General features: G+C 31.9%; 2 protein-coding genes across 3 annotated transcripts in view; both read left to right on the top strand.

Annotated features, from left to right (window-relative positions):
- The window catches only part of LOC114339488 (homeobox protein Hox-A1-like), a 207,051-nt gene that overhangs the window by 95,360 nt on the left and 93,149 nt on the right, over nt 1-18,542 (top strand). The gene's annotated exons all lie outside the window — the stretch shown is intronic.
- On the top strand, nt 3,697-4,548 carry LOC114339506 (sperm flagellar protein 1-like). The gene has a single exon (XM_028290171.2). It carries the CDS (start codon nt 3,783-3,785, stop codon nt 4,464-4,466), a length of 684 nt encoding a protein of 227 aa, XP_028145972.2. The 5' UTR covers nt 3,697-3,782; the 3' UTR covers nt 4,467-4,548.

Raw genomic sequence — 18,542 nt, 5'->3', positions numbered from 1 at the left:
TACGTATCAGAGCGCTACTTTAGGTAATACGCATCGAGATACGGGAGTTCAACCATTAATGCGCAAGCGTATATGTCAAAAAGATGGGTTACGTTTACGTATTTGTGTGCACAAAAACTCCCTATTAATATAATGGATGTACGAGTTTATGTAGATGTAGAAACTACTAAGTAGAAGTTCGAATACTTTGTAAGGGGTAAGATGTTTTATTTTTTGAATAAAAATGGCGCGTCGTATGAAAAAATTGAAAGATAGTTTTTTTATTACAAATTGAACGAGGAATTCAAAAACGATTGTTATTTTGAAACATGTCAGTGGCGTACTATCTTTTTTCTTTAAAAAGTTCAGACCATTATCCGTATGCGCTCCAATGATAAATAGAAAATGCTTAATTGTAGGTCAAAAAATGCACAACAACTACCTCTTAAAACTCGCCAAATTTTATTACAGTGTTGCCAGTAGTTTCGGCAAAATCATAAAAAAGTGTAAAATTTTGTTTTCTTCAACGCCCTGTATCTTGAAAATGGATGGCACTACAAAAAAAATTTTATTAAGCAAACCCCAATTATTTTTCAGTTTTTTACCTATTCTAGTGACGGTGTTACCTTTTTTGAAAAATATGTATAAAATTGTATCAAAAACGAAAAAAAAAAACCGAAAAAATGCGGATTTTTATTTTAAATGTGCGTTTCACCAATTTTAAAAATTTGAAAAAAAATTCATGGTGAAATAATATGCAAAAATACACGTTATATATTTTTTCCGTGGAAACGAATGTCTTAGTTATTTGTTTATACTCATTTAAAATCTTAAAATCGTTCTAAAATTTAAATTTCCCGCCAAAAATTAAAAAAAAATTCGGACAGAACTTTTTAAAGCTTACAACTTTTTTGTTTAAAGTTTTTCGCTAGTTCTGAGATAAAAATAAAAACATAAAAACCCTAATTAGGCTCTAGGTGGGTCACATGTCCACCTAGGGGGCTAAAAATTTCAGAAAGTTAGTTTCACTATATATGCTAAACGGTGACCTATATGGAATTCGAATCTAGTTGGGGGCAGTTTTCATCACCTTACCCGGCTAGGCCCTTTACAAAGTTTCAACACAATATTTGATTCATTTAAGTTTTTCATTTTTTAACTTTACAAGGTATTCATCAAACAATATAGGCAATATATTTTAAAGAATTATGTTCTAGGCAGCTTGAACTTTATATTTTTGGCGAAGTAATTCACTAAGAAGAAGAAGTGGGCCCGATTACCATGTTTTTTTATACGCAAAGAGCCACAAACTGCAAGCTTACACAAAGGTACCTACTCATTTGGTCTCGTTTTACTTTTCGAAAAAATTCGGAAAATTTTTCGAAATCAAACTAGTAAAATTTTGGAGGTGTAACCAGAGAAGGTTCCCATTGTTTTCATTCTGGTGGGATATGCTATATGCCATTAGAGTGAAAACTTAGTCTTTTGCTAGCAGTTGCCGCTAGGGCATCTATGCCATTTCGTTCGTTGCAATTCGGGACTGCACGCTGGGGTTTGTTTTGGTTGGATCAGGGAGAGCAGCATATGTGCCTCCTGATGAGAGACTAATAAGTTTCGAAACCGGTAGAGGTGCTTGCAGGACTCTCTGATTGGACTGGAATATGGCTCGGCTGTATTTTCGTTTTGCAACGAAATTGAAAATGGTTATTCATTTTTAGTAAAATTTTATTTTTCATCAAAATTAAAACATATTTTTGCGCTACTAGACCAGTAAGGATCTGTTTTTAGGTGGATGTGAGAGGTGGCATTCAGATTTTTGCGGATAAAGTTAGGTGATAACTTCGTTAATAATAATTGATTTATGCTCCTTCTCAAATATGCCCGGAACATTAATAAAAAAAAAATAAAATATTTAAAAATTTCAAAAAATTTCGTTTATTTTCTAATTTTTTGCTTATAACTTTAAAACGATTCATTTTGGAACAAAGTCGTATAGGAATAAAACAAAGATAATTAAATTTTTTGTCAGATGCGATTGTCACCCTTGCTGCAAAATAGCAATAAATATAAAATAAGGGGGCAAAACAAGCCTGTCTTAATTCAATGATTTTCCATCACTTAAGTTACACTTGGAACCTTCCTAATTCGCTTAGAAAATTTTTGTAATGTGCTAAAACCGTACACCAAATTTCATTAAAATTGACTTACTAGATTTTGAATAATAATTTTGTAATCTAAACTTTTTTTAAAAAATTAAAATTTTTTAAAATCTTGCACAACAAAAACTAGAACATAAGATTTGTCAATTTTTTTACATATAAAGAAGCACCTCCACCTATCTAATACACTTTACAGAATTGAAATCGGATTGTTTAAGCAGCCTCAGCAATGTTTTAAAGTAATAAACAATTTTTTGGCTTAGAAACAAATTAGTCCTGTGGCCAGGAGGGGGTGCTACGGGCTCCTTTATTTAGATGGACTTACCCAAGATTTTTATGTATTTTTTGACCCGTAGAACACGATTTTTTTGGGTAACATTTGATCCGGATGTCGATAAGATTGTTATAAACAATGAACTTGAGGAATTACATAGCATCGATTTTTCGCAAAATAAAACATATTTTTGTATTTCTTGGGTAATTCTAAGCAAAAAATGTTTTTAAAAGTTTTTTCGTAGGATGCATAGATTTCGAGATAAACGCAGTGAAACTTTCAAAAATTCGAAAAATTGCAATTTTTGAACGCGAATAACTTTTGATTAAAAAATAAAATAGCAATTCTGCTGACAGCATTTAAAAGTTTAAGTCAAATTATATCGGTTTTAATTATTTGCATTGCTAAAAATTAATTTTTTTATTATTAAACAAAGCTATTTGTTTATAAGCCAAAAAATTGTTTATAAGTTTAAAACATTACTGAGGCCCCTTAAATAATCCGATTTTAATTCTCTAAAGTGTATTAGATAGGTAGAGCACCTCTTTAATGTAAAAAATTAGAAAACTTCTAAATTGTCTACTTTTTGTTCAGAAAGATTTTAAAAAATTTGAACTTTTTTAAAAACATTTAGATTGCAAATTTATTATGCAAAATCTATTAGGTCGATTTTAATGAAATTTGGTACACGGTTTAAGTATGTTACAAAAAATTTCCTAAGCGAATTACTAAGGTTCTAAGTGCCACCAAAGTGGTTAAAAACATTGAATAACAACAGGCGTATTTTGCCCCCTTATTTTGTATTTATTGCTATATTGCAGAAAAGGTAATACGTTAAGACATCTTTGACCAGTCGTATATCAAACAAAATTCAATTATCTTTATTTTATTTCTCTACGACTTTGTTCCAAAACGAATCGTTTTAAAGTTATAAGCAAAGAAAGCAGAAAAAAAATCGACGTTTTTCGAAATTTTTAAATATTTTAAATTTTTTATTAATGTTCAGGGCATATTTGAGAAGGAGCAAAAGTCAATTATTATTACTAAAGGTGTCACCTAACTTTATCTGCAAAAATCCGAATGCCACCTTTCATATCCAAAAATAGACGTTTTTTCACAGATCCTTACTGGTCGTAATATTGATATTATCCGCTCTTTTGTAGCTGAAATATTGTGTGTGCCACTCATTTTATCCTAAAAAATGATAACTTTACGTCACAACATTAAGTTGTATTGCATAATATACTTTAGCCTTTTGGTACTTGTCTAATTTATATTTTCAAACTGTCGTCATATGACATTTTACAATCATTTTTCCGAATTTTGTATTTTGACCGAAACCAAACCAAATTTGTTATTATTGTGTAATTATGGACATTGATTACGAAGAGTTATACAAATGGGTCGACAACCATACTATTAGTAGGCCAAAACGAAATCTTAACAGAGATTTTTCAGACGCTGTACCTTTAGCGGAAATACTAAAACAGCACTATCCTAGATTAGTCGAGCTGCACAACTACAGCCCAGGAAATGCTTTCTCCAACAAAATGATCAACTGGAACACCATCAATAAGAAGGTACTTAATAAACTAGGTATAAACTTAAACAAGAAAAAACAAGAAGATCTAGCACTTGGGAAACCAGAGGCCATAGCTAAGTTACTTAACATGATCAAAACTAAAGTAGAATCTAAGTCAGCTCGTGGTGATGAAAAAGACCAAGGTAATAAAGTGTATTATATAGAAAATTGTAACAATCTCTCTTCTGCAGAAGATATCGTTCCCATTAAAGTAAATAACGGATCTGAGATGGTAGACAAGAAACTAGTACCTGCTGAACTATTCGAAAACATGGAAAAAGAGTTAGCACAAAAGGAAGAAGCAGTAAACCTTTTGACGGGTAAAGTAGAACATTTAGAAAAGTTAATAGCTATTAAGGATGAGAGAATTAAGGATTTGACAACGCAGATGCAAGCCGTTATTAATAGTACAAGTGGATCAACTGCAAATTTAATGTCTCCAAAGACCAGGTTTTTTAAAAATTTGTTTTAAATTTTTTTTTGTAAAAATTTTTAATCTATATATCAATATACAAATATACGGATTATTAAAAATATAGTACATACAAGGAAAATAGTTTAGTTATAATTTTTTACTACTACCTAAGTAAAATAGGTTTTTAATAGGATTACTAAATGATTTGGGGAGCATATTGTTTTCTATATTTTGTAGAACTGAAAGTCTGCTCTACTGAAAACTTATTGTAAGTTTCTACTAGAACTGAGCATCTTCTGTTAGCAAAAAAGCACAATCAAAGATGCCTTTATTGTATCTAACAAGAATATATTTTCCAATATCATTAGTACGACGATGATTATTATAATTACAATCTGGCCATAAATGACCAATGAGCAATTTAAATTTACCATATTATGTCAATTTATGAATCTGCTATTTGGCCCTTGTTGGTCGCTTCTGCAGTATCCATCTCTACTGCTTGGATAACCGTATCATCAGCAAACTGTATTAACAACTGTGTTGTCTTCCAAGATAGGGATATCAAACGTGTGTAGTGGGTATAGAACCAGACCCAACACACTGCCTTGTGAAACACTTGCTCTAATTTCTTTTAAGTCTAAAAAACATTCTTCCTGTAAAATTGTAAAATGCCAATCATTTATGAACAACTATAAAAGATGTCAGTACTGTTTGGGCAAAACCTTCATGCCAGATTTTATCGAAAGCCTATATAACATTAAGAAAGACCACTACTGTAAAAGCTGTGAGTACTGTTTGGGTGAAAACATTTTAATTTATATATTAAACCATCATGCTAGTTTTTATGCAAATATTATGCAGCGTATGAGGAAGACAGGAACCAGACTTTCTCTTTCTCTAACAATTTTTCGATAATACTGGTGCATCTGGTCTATTGTTAAGACCTTAATCCTAAACCTGAATTTAGGTATCAAGATTGACGTTTCAACAGCTTACCCGTAATTAAATCATAGCCTGGAGTCTGGAACTTTCTTTGGGTTAATATTCTCTTTAATTAATTTCTACAAGCATTACTTTTGGTGTAGTTGTTGGAATTTCTTCCTCAAATTGAACAGGTTTCTTCTATAGTTCTTCATTTTTTTGACATGCATTTGGCATGAATGTATTTTCGAATTTCGCTTGAAAGTTAATATGAGCGGATAACTGCTTTATGTTTACTACCTCTGGCATAATTTCCATTTTATAGTTGATTCGGCGGATAGTGAATAATGGGTCTTTTCAGTCTAGTAGTAGCTTTCCATAAGGAATAATCTGTGGTACCATCATCTGTTAATTCATGTAAGTAATAATTAATTGAAATTAATTCAGTAATAAATAATCAATTAATTCTTGAGTTGCAGGATAACCATTTGAGTTGTTGACTTGTACGATTTAGTTTAGTCTTATCTTTGGGAGCCCTTCTTTACTGTCAAATTATTCTCAGCTTTCTTTTCTCAATTATCATGTTCCTTACTTTACTTGGATAATAATAGTATTCACCATGCTTGCTGAATATTATTCACCAACAATTATGTTTCTTTATCTAATTGCTCTGCGTTTTACAGTGAAACTCTTAGCTTGTTCTTACAGAACAGGAACAAGAACAAGAATGTATTCTCCATGTTGTTTCCACATCAGTTTTTTGTGCATGAAAACACGGATATATTTAACATAATTTTGAAGCTTAAAACATTAAATATGAATTATATTTTGATTTGTAATAACTAATGATGAAACATATGGTATGGTATAGTTAGACCCAAACCCAGACATCCAAAGTGAAAGTTATCCTCCAACACCAAATTGTTCTATATGGTCCACATAATGTCCATAAAAAAGTCACACCATTTTGACCGTCGGATTTGGGGGGAGAGGGGGGAGAAATCTGCAAATTCGTAGTTTTTTAAGTTTTTCGTCAATATTTCTAAAACTAAGCGGTTTAGCATGAACAACCTTCTACACAAAATTGTTCTACATTAAATTTGAAATAAAAAAGGCCCTATGCATAACCCTTCTAAAATGAACGGTTCCAAAGTTACGGAGGTAGTATAGTATAATTGGTCCAAAAAAAGGCCTAACACAGACATCCAAAGTAAAAGTTTTCCTTCAACATCAAATTGTTCTATATGGTCCACATATTGTTCAGTAAAAAGTTACACTATTTTGAGCGTCCGGTTTGGGGGGGGGGGGGGGGAGATGAGAGAGAAGTCGGTAAATTAGTAGCTTTTTTACGTTTTTCGTCAATATTTCTAAAACTATGCTTTAGCGTAAGGAATGTTCTATAGAAAAATGTTCTACATAAAATTTAAAACAAAAAAGGTTCTATACATAATTGTTATAAAATCAACGGTTCCAGAGTTATGGAGGGTGAAACGTGGAGGTTTTCGATACTTTTTATATTTACCAATTTCTCCCCCCCCTCCCCCCCCCCCCAAATCCGACGGTCAAAATGGTGTGACTTTTTCCTGAACATTATGTGGACCATATAGAATAATTTGGTGTTGGAGAATAACTTTCACTTTGGATGTCTGGGTTTTTGGTGTAGTTATATCATAAATATTGCCCAAAAAATATAAAAAGTATCGAAAACTGGATGCTAGCTGAGCCACAAAAGAAAAATATCTGGGTAAAAACCCTTTACATATAATATAGATGCCTTAAAAGTGCATACTTCGATAAAAAGGCCTGTGATGGTCACATGACAAACAGGATAATGCCCTAAGGTAAGGTATACAGGTTTCCCAACACGTGGGATCCAAATTGAGTTGATCACATTTCAATGACTTAATGGCAACTGATTGCAAAATGATTGATGTTTCTGAAAGGTGTCAAAAGACAGATAGACAACGTGACGTGGAATTTACCCTGTATTACGACAGCCAACTAATTGTTAGTAAAATATTTAATGAAAATTTACATAGTAATAACAAACATCAACAAAGTTATGGCTATAATTACATTTAAGTAAGTACCTTGAATATGTAAGATGAACGTGAAGTAAGAAATGATTTTTATAATGAGAAATAGCCAGAATCTATGCAGCCATCTATACATGTTCCTATTCTAATTGAAGTAAGTTCAACTGTGCTGTGGAAAATTTGATTTCTATGAATTAAAAGGAGTGTTTGGTTAAATTGTACCAATGGCAGAGTAAATTAGAGAGTCTGTAGTAAATGGAAGTCTGATATTAAAGTAGTGTTGAAATTAAGATAAGTTGTATGAGTCACAGGAGGAAACTGATATGATATAATGATATGTGAATTAATTGGTTAAGGTACCTGAGTGTTGATACTGGAAGTGAAGAAGAATATCAATTGAACTAATAACCTGGCAAAAGTATGAGGTCCTTTTATGTAACATAAGCATCTAGGACTAAACATGTTTATGAAATAGGGATTTTTTTTCCTATTTTTTTTTTATACCAAGTTATCGAGTTGAATTGAAAAGGTTTAAAACTGGATGGATGTATGAAGGTGTATTGGAAAACAAGCAGTATGTGTAAAATTAGAAGGTAGTGAATAATTTGTGATTTGATATCAGAATTGTTTACTGTAATGAGGTGTGATGAAACCAACTTGCTCTAACCTTTGTCATGTGGTATAACATGTATAACATGTCAATGTGGTATAACCAACTTGCTTTAACCTTTGTCAAAATTTAAATAATAACTTTATATTCATTAAATCGGTTATACTTATTTTTAGATCGAACACTGATGATGATTTTTTATAAAAATCGAAAACGTTTTGTTGTGATGTAGCCCTTTTAAGGGATTTTTAATAAAAAATTTTTATACCTTTTACAAAGGATTTCTTTCCAATTTTGTGATTGATGGTATACAGCCAACTACAGGAAAACCTTTTCTTTTCCTTGTGGATTTTATCGAAACCCTCGACTTTCCACCCTCCGTAACTCTGGAACCGTTGATTTTATAACAATTATGTATAAATCATTTTTTGTTTTAATTTCATCTAAAACATTTTTCTATAGAACATTCCTTACGCTAAAACATAGTTTTAGAAATATTGACGAAAAACTTAAAAAAACTACTAATTTATCGGCTTCTCTCCTATCTCCCTCCCAAACCGGACGCTCAAAATGGTGTAACTTTTTACTGAACAATATTTGGACCATATAGAACATTTTGGTGTTGGAAGAAAACTTTTACTTTGGATGTTTGGGTTAGGCCTTTTTTTGGACCAGTTATACTATACTACCTCCGTAACTTTGGAACCATTCATTTTAGAAAGATTATGCATAGGGCCTTTTTTATTTCAAATTTAATGTAGAACAATTTTGTATAGAGGGTTCTTCATGCTAAACCGCATAGTTTTAGAAATATTGGCGAAAAACTTAAAAAACTACGAATTTACCGATTTCTCCCCCCTCTCCCCCTCCATACCCGACGCTCTAAATCGTGTGACTTTTTTCTGGACATTGTGTGGGCCATATAGAACAATTTGGTGTTGAAGGATAACTTTCACTTTGGATGTCTGGGTTATGTCATCTTTTGGATCAACTATACTATACTAATAATCCAGTTATATTAAACGTAAGGTGGGTTACCAGTTACGCTTGATTGCTCTTGTATTGCATTCTGAGTGGCATATGAAACTAACTGAATTCTAATTTGCAATATGTTATTAGAGCTTTAGGCTTAGCTTGCTAAGCTAAAATGTATGCGAAAGTTCACGTAATAGCAAATTAATTAATATTAAATAATATTTGATTGATAACAAATATATTCAGATAAATTATATCTGTTAAACAAATTACATCAGTGCGTTTGCAATATTACTTGCACAACTAAACACACAAAAGTTATTACACAGTGTTTTGTAAGATAATACTTCGAGGATGATAATAAAGCTGTTCTGTCAACACATTCCAGTCTTGTTGACTTTATCTTCAGCTGTGTTTGATTCTTCGAGCTACCTCGTAATATGGACCGATCCATTTAATCGGTTATACAGTGGTGTACCTGTGTGGCAAAGTAATCTGTGTTAAGGGATGATATATTTAAACTTTTTACAAATGAAATGCGTAAATAGGGTTTGTTTTAAAAAATATTGCAGACATTTTTTTTTGTTATAAATACATTCAGAAAACCCTAAAAGCTGTATATAACTAGGGGTAGATAAAGCGGTGAAATTCTTGAAATTCCTTGAAAAAACTTACGGTTGGGTAGACAATCAAGCCAAATTTGTTTCTATTTTGGGCTTGATTCCATTAATGTTTGATCAGTGTCTTATATTTTTGTCTCAATTTTTTTAGATGTAAGCATTGTTTTTTGTCTATTTTTCCTTCGAGTGCAAGCTTTGTTTTTATTTTGTATACCACATTTTGTGCCCAACATATACTTTTCCTATGTCTTAATTTGCTACTATAGAAATTGAACATAAATATACAATGCAAAGAAATGTGACAACTATAAATCATAAGTTATGAGCCACCTATTAAAGACCTTGGAAGGAATTTACCGTCCTGTTAAGAGCTTCTAAATAAAATACTTACAACAGAATATTAAGAAGAAGAACTAAAGGAAAATACCGATCAAGAAGAAAAATCTCCTTATGAATAAGAAATAATAAAGCAGTAGAGAAATAATAGAGTTACGGAAACGATGAAGTAACAACCAAAAGGCTTGAATTTGGAGAACCAGTTGTAATTTGTAAGATTCTAACCATTTGTAAGATTTGCTGAAAGAAATATAGAAACACGAATACATACCGAAAGAATGAACCGAAGCCACAATGTGCTCAATTCACAAAAAAGGGAAGACAACAGTTTATTATATAATTCCAGAGAAATATCGCTACTAAATGTTGCGCATAAAATAATTTCAATAGGTACATACAAAAGATAAAATACTACAAAACATAGATAAAGACGTAGAATATCAATGTAAATTCAGTAGAGGACGTAGAACAGTAGATCAATTTTTTCCTTCTACGCGAAATACTAGCAGAAACCTACGAATATGGGAAATCTATAATGGCCCAACACTGTCATCACTGTTAATCAGTATTCTTCTTGAAATTCTCGTCCAAGAAGCCAGAATAAATAGATCAGAATTTATTTAAACGAAAACATAATGTCTATTATTCGCTGATGACATAGTACTGATAACCACAAGTAAAGGAGAATTAAACGAAATATTAAAAAGGCTAGAAGCGAAGGCGAGGACATACATAATCGATTATCCTCTTATACTGGAAGGTGTCGAGATGTCTTCTTTACTCGTTATTCTCTGTGAACTTACGCTACTTTTTTCGGTCCCCAGCTAATTCTTTGGCTTCCTGCCATGATTTACCTCTATTCTGCAATATTTCCATCACACTACTTGAGTTCCACGTTTTTTATGGTCGGTCTCTCCTGTTTTTTCCTATCGGCCTCGCTTCCCATGTCATTTTAACCTGTCTGCCGTCGTTCATTCTAAATAATTGCCCAGTCCATTTTAATTTATTTTCATGAATTTTTTCCTTTAATGTTTTTACTGTTAATTCTCTTCTAATATTTTCGCTACGTCTTTTATCGGTTCTCCTAGCTCCCACGACTTTTTTTAAATACCTCATTTCCGCGGCTTGCAATATCTTTTCTTGTTTGTCGTTCAATACCCAATTCTCTGCTCCATATGTAGTGATAGGTACGTAAATTTTTTTAAATATTATCATTTTGGTTTTCCTTGTTATTTCCTTTTTATTTAAAAATAAGGAAAGCGAAGCGAGGAAATAATATAAATAAACAAAGAAAGGAACCAAATATATAGAATAGATAGAACGAAAATACATACAAGGACAATACCTGACAATAATCACAGACGGAAAAGTATATAAATTCGAAGAAGTAGAAATATTTCAGTACCTAGGAGCGACATTCACCAAAAAACCAAATATGAAGGAAGAAATCCACACGATGATTATGGCTGGTAATCATTGTATCTTTGCTCAACAAGTTAGTAAGAAGTAAAAGAAGGTAAGAGAACATTAGAGAGTGGCAAGACCTAGAGAATATATGCCTGTGAAACATGGACGATGAACAAATCCACTCCAGGTGTGGAAAAGAAAAGTCCTCAAAAACATATGTGGAGGAAAGCTATGAAATGGATATGTATAAAAAAATATAAAACCAGAGAAGATGTATGGAGAACCGAATATCGCAGGTATCATAAAAGCACAAAGGTTGAGACGTCACGGGAGAAATATTAGGATAAAAGAAGAATGGTAGACCGAAAACCAGGTGCAAAAAGGATGTTAAAAAAAACACAAAAGAGCTTCAAATCTCCAATTGAAAAAATGAATCAGCAAACAGGAAAAATGGAAAAGAATAGTAAACCAAAAAATGAAACTTCTAGACTTAGAGAGTATAGACTTAGACATATATCTATATGGTTTATTTCAATTGGTTATTAAAGGAAAAGTGATTGATAAGAGAGGCTCAGGACATGGATAAGAGAGGCTAAGGATTGCTCCTTAACGTAAGGACTTATTTCGATATGTTGATCTTAGGTACGTTTCGAGAAGCTGGAAACAAAGTTCCGAAAGTTACCTACCGCAACAGGGTGACACTGAGGAATATTAATTTGTCTTAGGACTTCTGCATTATTCGTTTTACATATCCAACTGATTCTTCATATCTACAAATTGACTGAGAAATTCTCAAAGTTCTAAGTAAAAAAATTAAAAAATAGCAAAAAGAAATACTTACCGAAATTAAAAGATAATGATTATCATGACCAAGGGAGATAAATTACTAAGGGTAGTAGAAGATTATTTCTATACATACATAATTACCGGTGGCGCCCAAAATTCCGACAGCCAAAATCCCGACAGCCAAAATCCCGACAGCCAAAATCCCGACGGCCAAAACACCGACACGCCAGAATCCCGACACGCCAGAATCCCGACAGGCCAAAATTCCGACATGCAACAATCCTCGCATAAGTAAACATCCCGACCACTACATTTTCAATATTTATTGTTTCCTTTTCAAATGCAATACCAAATCATATACCCAGTAATAATTATTATGTATTTTAAAAGAAAATTTTTTTAACATTTCATTTTATAATATAAAAGCTATACTTACTGAAATGGAAGGATGTAAGTGACATTATAATATCTACTATATGAAAGTAAACTTGAATTCAGGATTTGATTATACATATATTATTGGAGTATATAGTGCAAAAAAAAATAATTTAATTCATATACCCATGTTAGAAATTTTGTTTAGAAAATAAGTTCATATTAAAATGGTAAATACTTTTGTTTAATAACAAAAAATAAAAAACAGATCGCCATAATAAAAAAACCAGAAATAAATGTAATTATATGTTAAAAAGCAACTTAACAAACCTGTCGGGATTCTGGCGTGTCGGGATTTTGGCCTGTCGGGATTCTGGCGTGTCGAAATTTTGGTCGTCGGGATTTTGGCTGTTATTTTGACTGTCGGGATTTTGGGGTAGACCCCATAATTACATAATATACAAAATCAACAAAACGTTCCAAATTCAAATCATTTTTTTCTATTTTAATTTCATTTCTTTATGAAAACATTTCTCCACTCTTATATTTCTATGTATCTACATCACCTTTTTGTCACTGGCTTCAATAATTATTCATCTTTAGATCATATTATGAGATTTACATAATTTATGAACTAATGTACTAAGAAGAGTCTTTAATTTCTAAAATAAATGAATGTTTTACCAGGTAAAACATGTTCCATTTGAAATCATTCAATTTTCTATGAATTTTAGATCATTCTACAGCGGAAACCTTATCCAATAATCAGCCACTTTCACACGAGTTGGTTAGAGAACAGAGTTAACCTCTACATTGAGTAATCTTGGATAGAATAACCTTATATAAATAGAGATTTAATGGATTTCATATACCGATTGTTTGTTTTAGTCGTGGTGATATTCAACCCCTGTTCATTGGCGTGCGACCGTCAAATATAGGATCTGCAGATAATGTGACCACGAGTAACTATTTAAGTCAGATGACTTGCAAAATATGTTAGTCAACCACCCTAATAGTTGACGGGGTTAGATAAAGATCTCTTCTATAGAATTTGGACACAAATTAGTTCGTTATGAGTTTTAGATACTGGTATGAATTATTATTAGCCGAACTGACTTACATCCAAATATAACCATTCCAAAAGAGTAATATACAGGAGGAATAGAAAGTTTTTAAAAGAGCGCTACACGTATTGCAACAATTATTTTTTTATATTGCAATAATTATTTTAATTAGTTTATCATTTTCTTCCCCGTGAGGTGCTCTAGCTATTTTGGGCATTGTTGACAATGATCAGTTGACGTCGTTTCAAAGCCCTTGGGAAAGTTAGCAAGCCACGAGATTCTACATTTTCTGGAGACTTCAACGGAAATTTAATCTTTACCACTCTAGTTTTCCTGCTGGCGACTTTCTTGCTTTGTGTTTTGTACCTGGGGTGCTTACATGAAACTCGTACATGTCCCGTTTCACCACAGTTCCTGCACCTCTTAATCTTCGTTTTAATGTATGCAATGGTCAAACTAACAAGCTAGTCAAATTTGCCTTCATGTTATTCCTACAGTATCATCTTTACTATACTCGCCCAGAGGTTGGAAAGACATCGACCAGCGTCTTGCGATGAATCCATAATCCATCGTAGTGATCTTTGCATTTTATTATCACGAAGATAATCAATAAATGCTTGAACAGCCAACATTTCCATCATGTTTTCAGGAGCTGTCAGATATTCATATCGTACTAACCTGGCAATATCTACCTCATATTCGTAAGGAGTCTCTTCTTGCTTTTGCATTCGATTGATTTTAGAAGTGTGACTGGTTGACACACTCCAAGTGTCCGTAACCATATCGTACATAGTCTCTTCTTAAGTTGTTCGAAATTATCTGTCTCCTCTATTGTCTGAAGCATATCTAAGACATATCCTCGAAGAGAATTAGTTAGGTTACAGTATTTTCTTTTTCGGGACTTAAACACGAATAAAACCTCCACTCCCTCCAAATGTCGTTCGTGACTCCAATTTACATCTCGTCTCGTCCTCTTTTATCTCTACTTTAACTGATCAAATGTCTCTGTTTGCTGTTCCTTCCTCCATCTTCTTTTCAATCTATTTTTTTCAAACAACGAAATATCGGCTGCAACTTTTCTTTCCAACGAAAATATTTCTTGCCAAGAAAAGGAATCTCAGAAAGTGACTTTATTTTCTAAAGGAACAACGTCCACAGAAATTTTGGAAATGTCAGCAGAAACTTTGCTTTCCAATTAAAAATCAAGATAAACTCAACACCTTAGATACAATTAAAGATTATGAGTTTCGATTTATATTGATTCGTCAAGACCATTTGACGAGGTTTGTATCGTTAGGTATGTGCCCAAAAGAGCAATTAATGTGCAGAAGAAGTTGCATGTTATCTAATTGATATTTTTACTATGTCTGGAGCCTCCATCAAACTTCTATGTGAATGAGTGTGAGTGTGAATTTAGATTCAGAAGTAATAGGCCAGGGTAATAAGGAAAAAATATAGGTTCGTGACACTTTAACAGCCAGGGTAGTGAAGCGTTTTTTCGACAGGTAATACCAATAAAAACAAATTGTAACTATCTCCTGTGTAGGATCTGGCGGCCATTTTTAATTATAAACAATTTGGTGACAAGAAACGGCCTTTATTCCTTTTTTTTTCAAATCAATGGAAAACTGTGAAACTTATGGTTTTTTTAGTACAAACATCTTCGAGGGCATGGAAAAAGCTTTAAAATGGCGTATTACAAAGTTTGCTACACGTATTGCTACAAAAAAAGGTCGAAATTGCGAAAAATAGCTATTTGTATAACAAGGGAGGAAAGTGCTACTTTTGCTCCCGAGAATGAAGTTTACTGCCCGACGCGTAGTGGAGGGCAGTAACCATTCGAGGGAGGAAATAGCTATTTGTATAACAAGGGAGGAAAGTGTAACTTTTCCTCCCGAGAATGAAGTTTACTGCCCGACGCGTAGCGGAGGGCAGTAATCATTCAAGGGAGGAAAAGGCACTTTACTCCCATGTTATACATATGGTTTTTCCACCTTCCTCAAATAACAAGTAATTTTGTCATTTTTACTTAATTTATTTATGTAACTAACCAACAAAATTTATTAGAACTAAAACAACAAGTAGGTACAATATAACTGTCAGCTGTCAAATATAAGTCAAATTATTAATGTAAACATTGTTAAATCAAAATAACAATTTACTGTTTTTTACCATTCTGCAAAATATAGGATGTTTTATAAATAAACGTTAAAATGTATAGATACTCCGTAATAGAAAATAGATATTATACAGGGCGTCAGTAAGTTATATTTCATGAATGAAATATTATGACGTCACTTTTACTTTTCCTCCCTAGGGAGGAAAAATATTTTCCTCCCTAGGGAGGAAAAGTACAACTTTGCTCCCTACAATCAGGTCCGGAAAAGTATACTTTCGGTAGAGGTAGGTGGAAAAAGCACTTTACTCCCATGTTATACATATGATTTTTCCACATTCCTCAAATATCAAGTAATTTTTTCATTTTTAAATAATTTATTTATGTAACTAACTGTCAAAATTTATTAGAGCACTAAAACTAACAAGTAGGTACAGTATAACTGTCAACTGTCAAATATTTTTTTCAATTTGTCAAGTCAAATTATTAATGTAAACATTGTTAAATCAAAATAACAATTTACTGTTTTTACCATTCTGTAAATAGTCGACGGCGCATGTGTTTTGAGATGGACGTTGAGAGGTGACTTAAATTTTTTTGCAGAAATTGCTTGAAAATACCTCAAATAATAATATTTGAGTTATCCTCCCACTCAAAATGGTCCGGAACATTGTTTAAATAATCAAAATGTCAAAATATGAAGGAACAATTCGATTTTTTTTTTGGTTTTTTGATTATAACTTTAAAACTATTCATTTCTGAGAAAAGTTGTACGGACATAAAAGTTGCATAATTAAATTTCCTACAATATAGAATGGGTTAAAAATTTAAAAAATAGTAACCCTTATTGCAAAATAGCAATAATTGCGAAAAAACCATACAAAAACAAGTATTCGCATTAATTTACGTTTTTCAACTATTTATGCTATACTTAGGACCTTCATATTTTACTCAGAAAAACTACAGGATATAGTAAAACAACAGTGTAAATACTATTAGGATCGGTTTAATAAATTTTGCAAAATCAATTTTGCAATCCAGCTTTCGCAAAAAAATTCATTTTTTTAAAATGTTGCAGGACTGAAAATAAAGCAGATAGCAAGTTGAATTTTTTTTGCTTATATTTTATGCTTAAATTTTTTAAATAAACATTAATTTTTGGTGCTACGAGCAGGACAGCGGTGTTCGATTCACACAAGTTGATTTCCACCAAAAGTTCTTCCACTCTTTATCTAATATATTATTTTCTTATTCTATATTTTGTTGTATTTTAATATTTTAATTCCACAAAACTCAAACTAATTTTATTATTGTTTGTGAAATATTGTGTAAACAACTGCGTATGTTTAAAAATAATAAACTTTTATTCTCTAAGTTAAAATATATGAACAAAGAAAGTTTTGCTAAAAAAAGTGTTATTTCAAAGGATAGAGTATATGTTTTTATTTTGCAATAAACAAATTTATTTATTTATATCGAAATGTAATAAAAATTAAAATGTATCAATCATTATCAAAGGTCATTGGAATGCCCAATCAGAGCAAACTATCCGCTGTCCTGAGCGTAGCACCAATAATTAATGTTTATTTAAAAAAATTCCTGATGCCGTGGTAGTTAATCGATTTTAATTTTACGAATTGTAAATGAAAGGTACAGTACACTTCTATACGAATAAACAATTTCAACTTGCTATCTGCTTTATTTTTAGTTCTGTAACATTTTTAAAAAATGAATTTTTTTTGCGAAAGCTGGATATCAAAATTTGTTTTGCAAAATCTATTGAACCGATCTTAATGAAATTTATAATATTCTTTTACTGTATCATAAAGTTTTTCTGGGTGAAATATGAAGGTCTTAAGTGTAGCATAAATGGTTGAAAAACGTAAAATGCCAATACTTGTTTTTGTATGGTTTTTTAGCAATTATTGCTATTTTGCAAAAGGGTGACTATTTTTTAAATTTTTGTCAGTACAACTTTTCTCGGAAATGAATACTTTAAAGTTATAATAGAAAAACCAAAAATACAAAATCGAATTTTTTCTTCATTTTTTAACATTTTGATTATTTAAACAATGTTCCAGATCTTTTTGAGAGGGAGGATAACTCAAATATTATTATTTGAGGTATTTTCAAGCAATTTCTGAAAAAAAAATTGAGTCCCCTCTCAACGTCCAAATGTACTAATATTTTTACAGATGCGCCCTGGTCTAAAAATACAGGGTGCTCTATAAATTAACGTTAAAATGTACAGATACTTACGTAATAGATAATAGAATATTGTATAGGGCGTCAATAAGTTATTTCACCAATGAAATATTATGACGTCACTTTTTCTTTTCCTTCCTAGGGAGGAAAAGTACTTTTTCTCCCTAGGGAGGAAAAGTACGACTTTGCTCCCTACAATCAGGTCAGGAAAAGTATACTTTCGGTAGAGGTAGGTGGAAAAATTAATTTCGCAATAACTATTGTAAAAATTAGTGTACAGCTTTGACATTTTTGTCAAATAAGGGTTCTTTGGTGCTTAATACGTGATAAAAATTTCAAAGTGATTCATGTAATTGTTCAAATTTTATTCAAATTGTTTATACCAGAGAGTGTTTTTCGCAATAACATAAGTCAGAACAAAATGATTTTAGAACCATTTTACAGGTGTCAAATGAAAGAGCATGAGCTAGACTTTTAAAATGGTTTAAAGAAAGTGAATTAAATTGCATTTATTAGTATTTAATAAATAACTATTTAAAAGTATAGACAATTTTTCTTTATAGTCTTGTCGCAACATAGGTGGTCCCGTGGACACTTTTAGGTCGCCGCGATTTGATGGTGGTATTATAGGTTTTTTGGGTCGCTGAATCCAATGGAAGTGGTCTGGAAGCCCAAATGT

This window comes from Diabrotica virgifera, chromosome 2 (genome assembly GCF_917563875.1).
Source record: "Diabrotica virgifera virgifera chromosome 2, PGI_DIABVI_V3a".
NCBI classification, from domain to species: domain Eukaryota; kingdom Metazoa; phylum Arthropoda; class Insecta; order Coleoptera; family Chrysomelidae; genus Diabrotica; species Diabrotica virgifera.
This window is presented reverse-complemented; position numbering and strand designations above follow the sequence as displayed.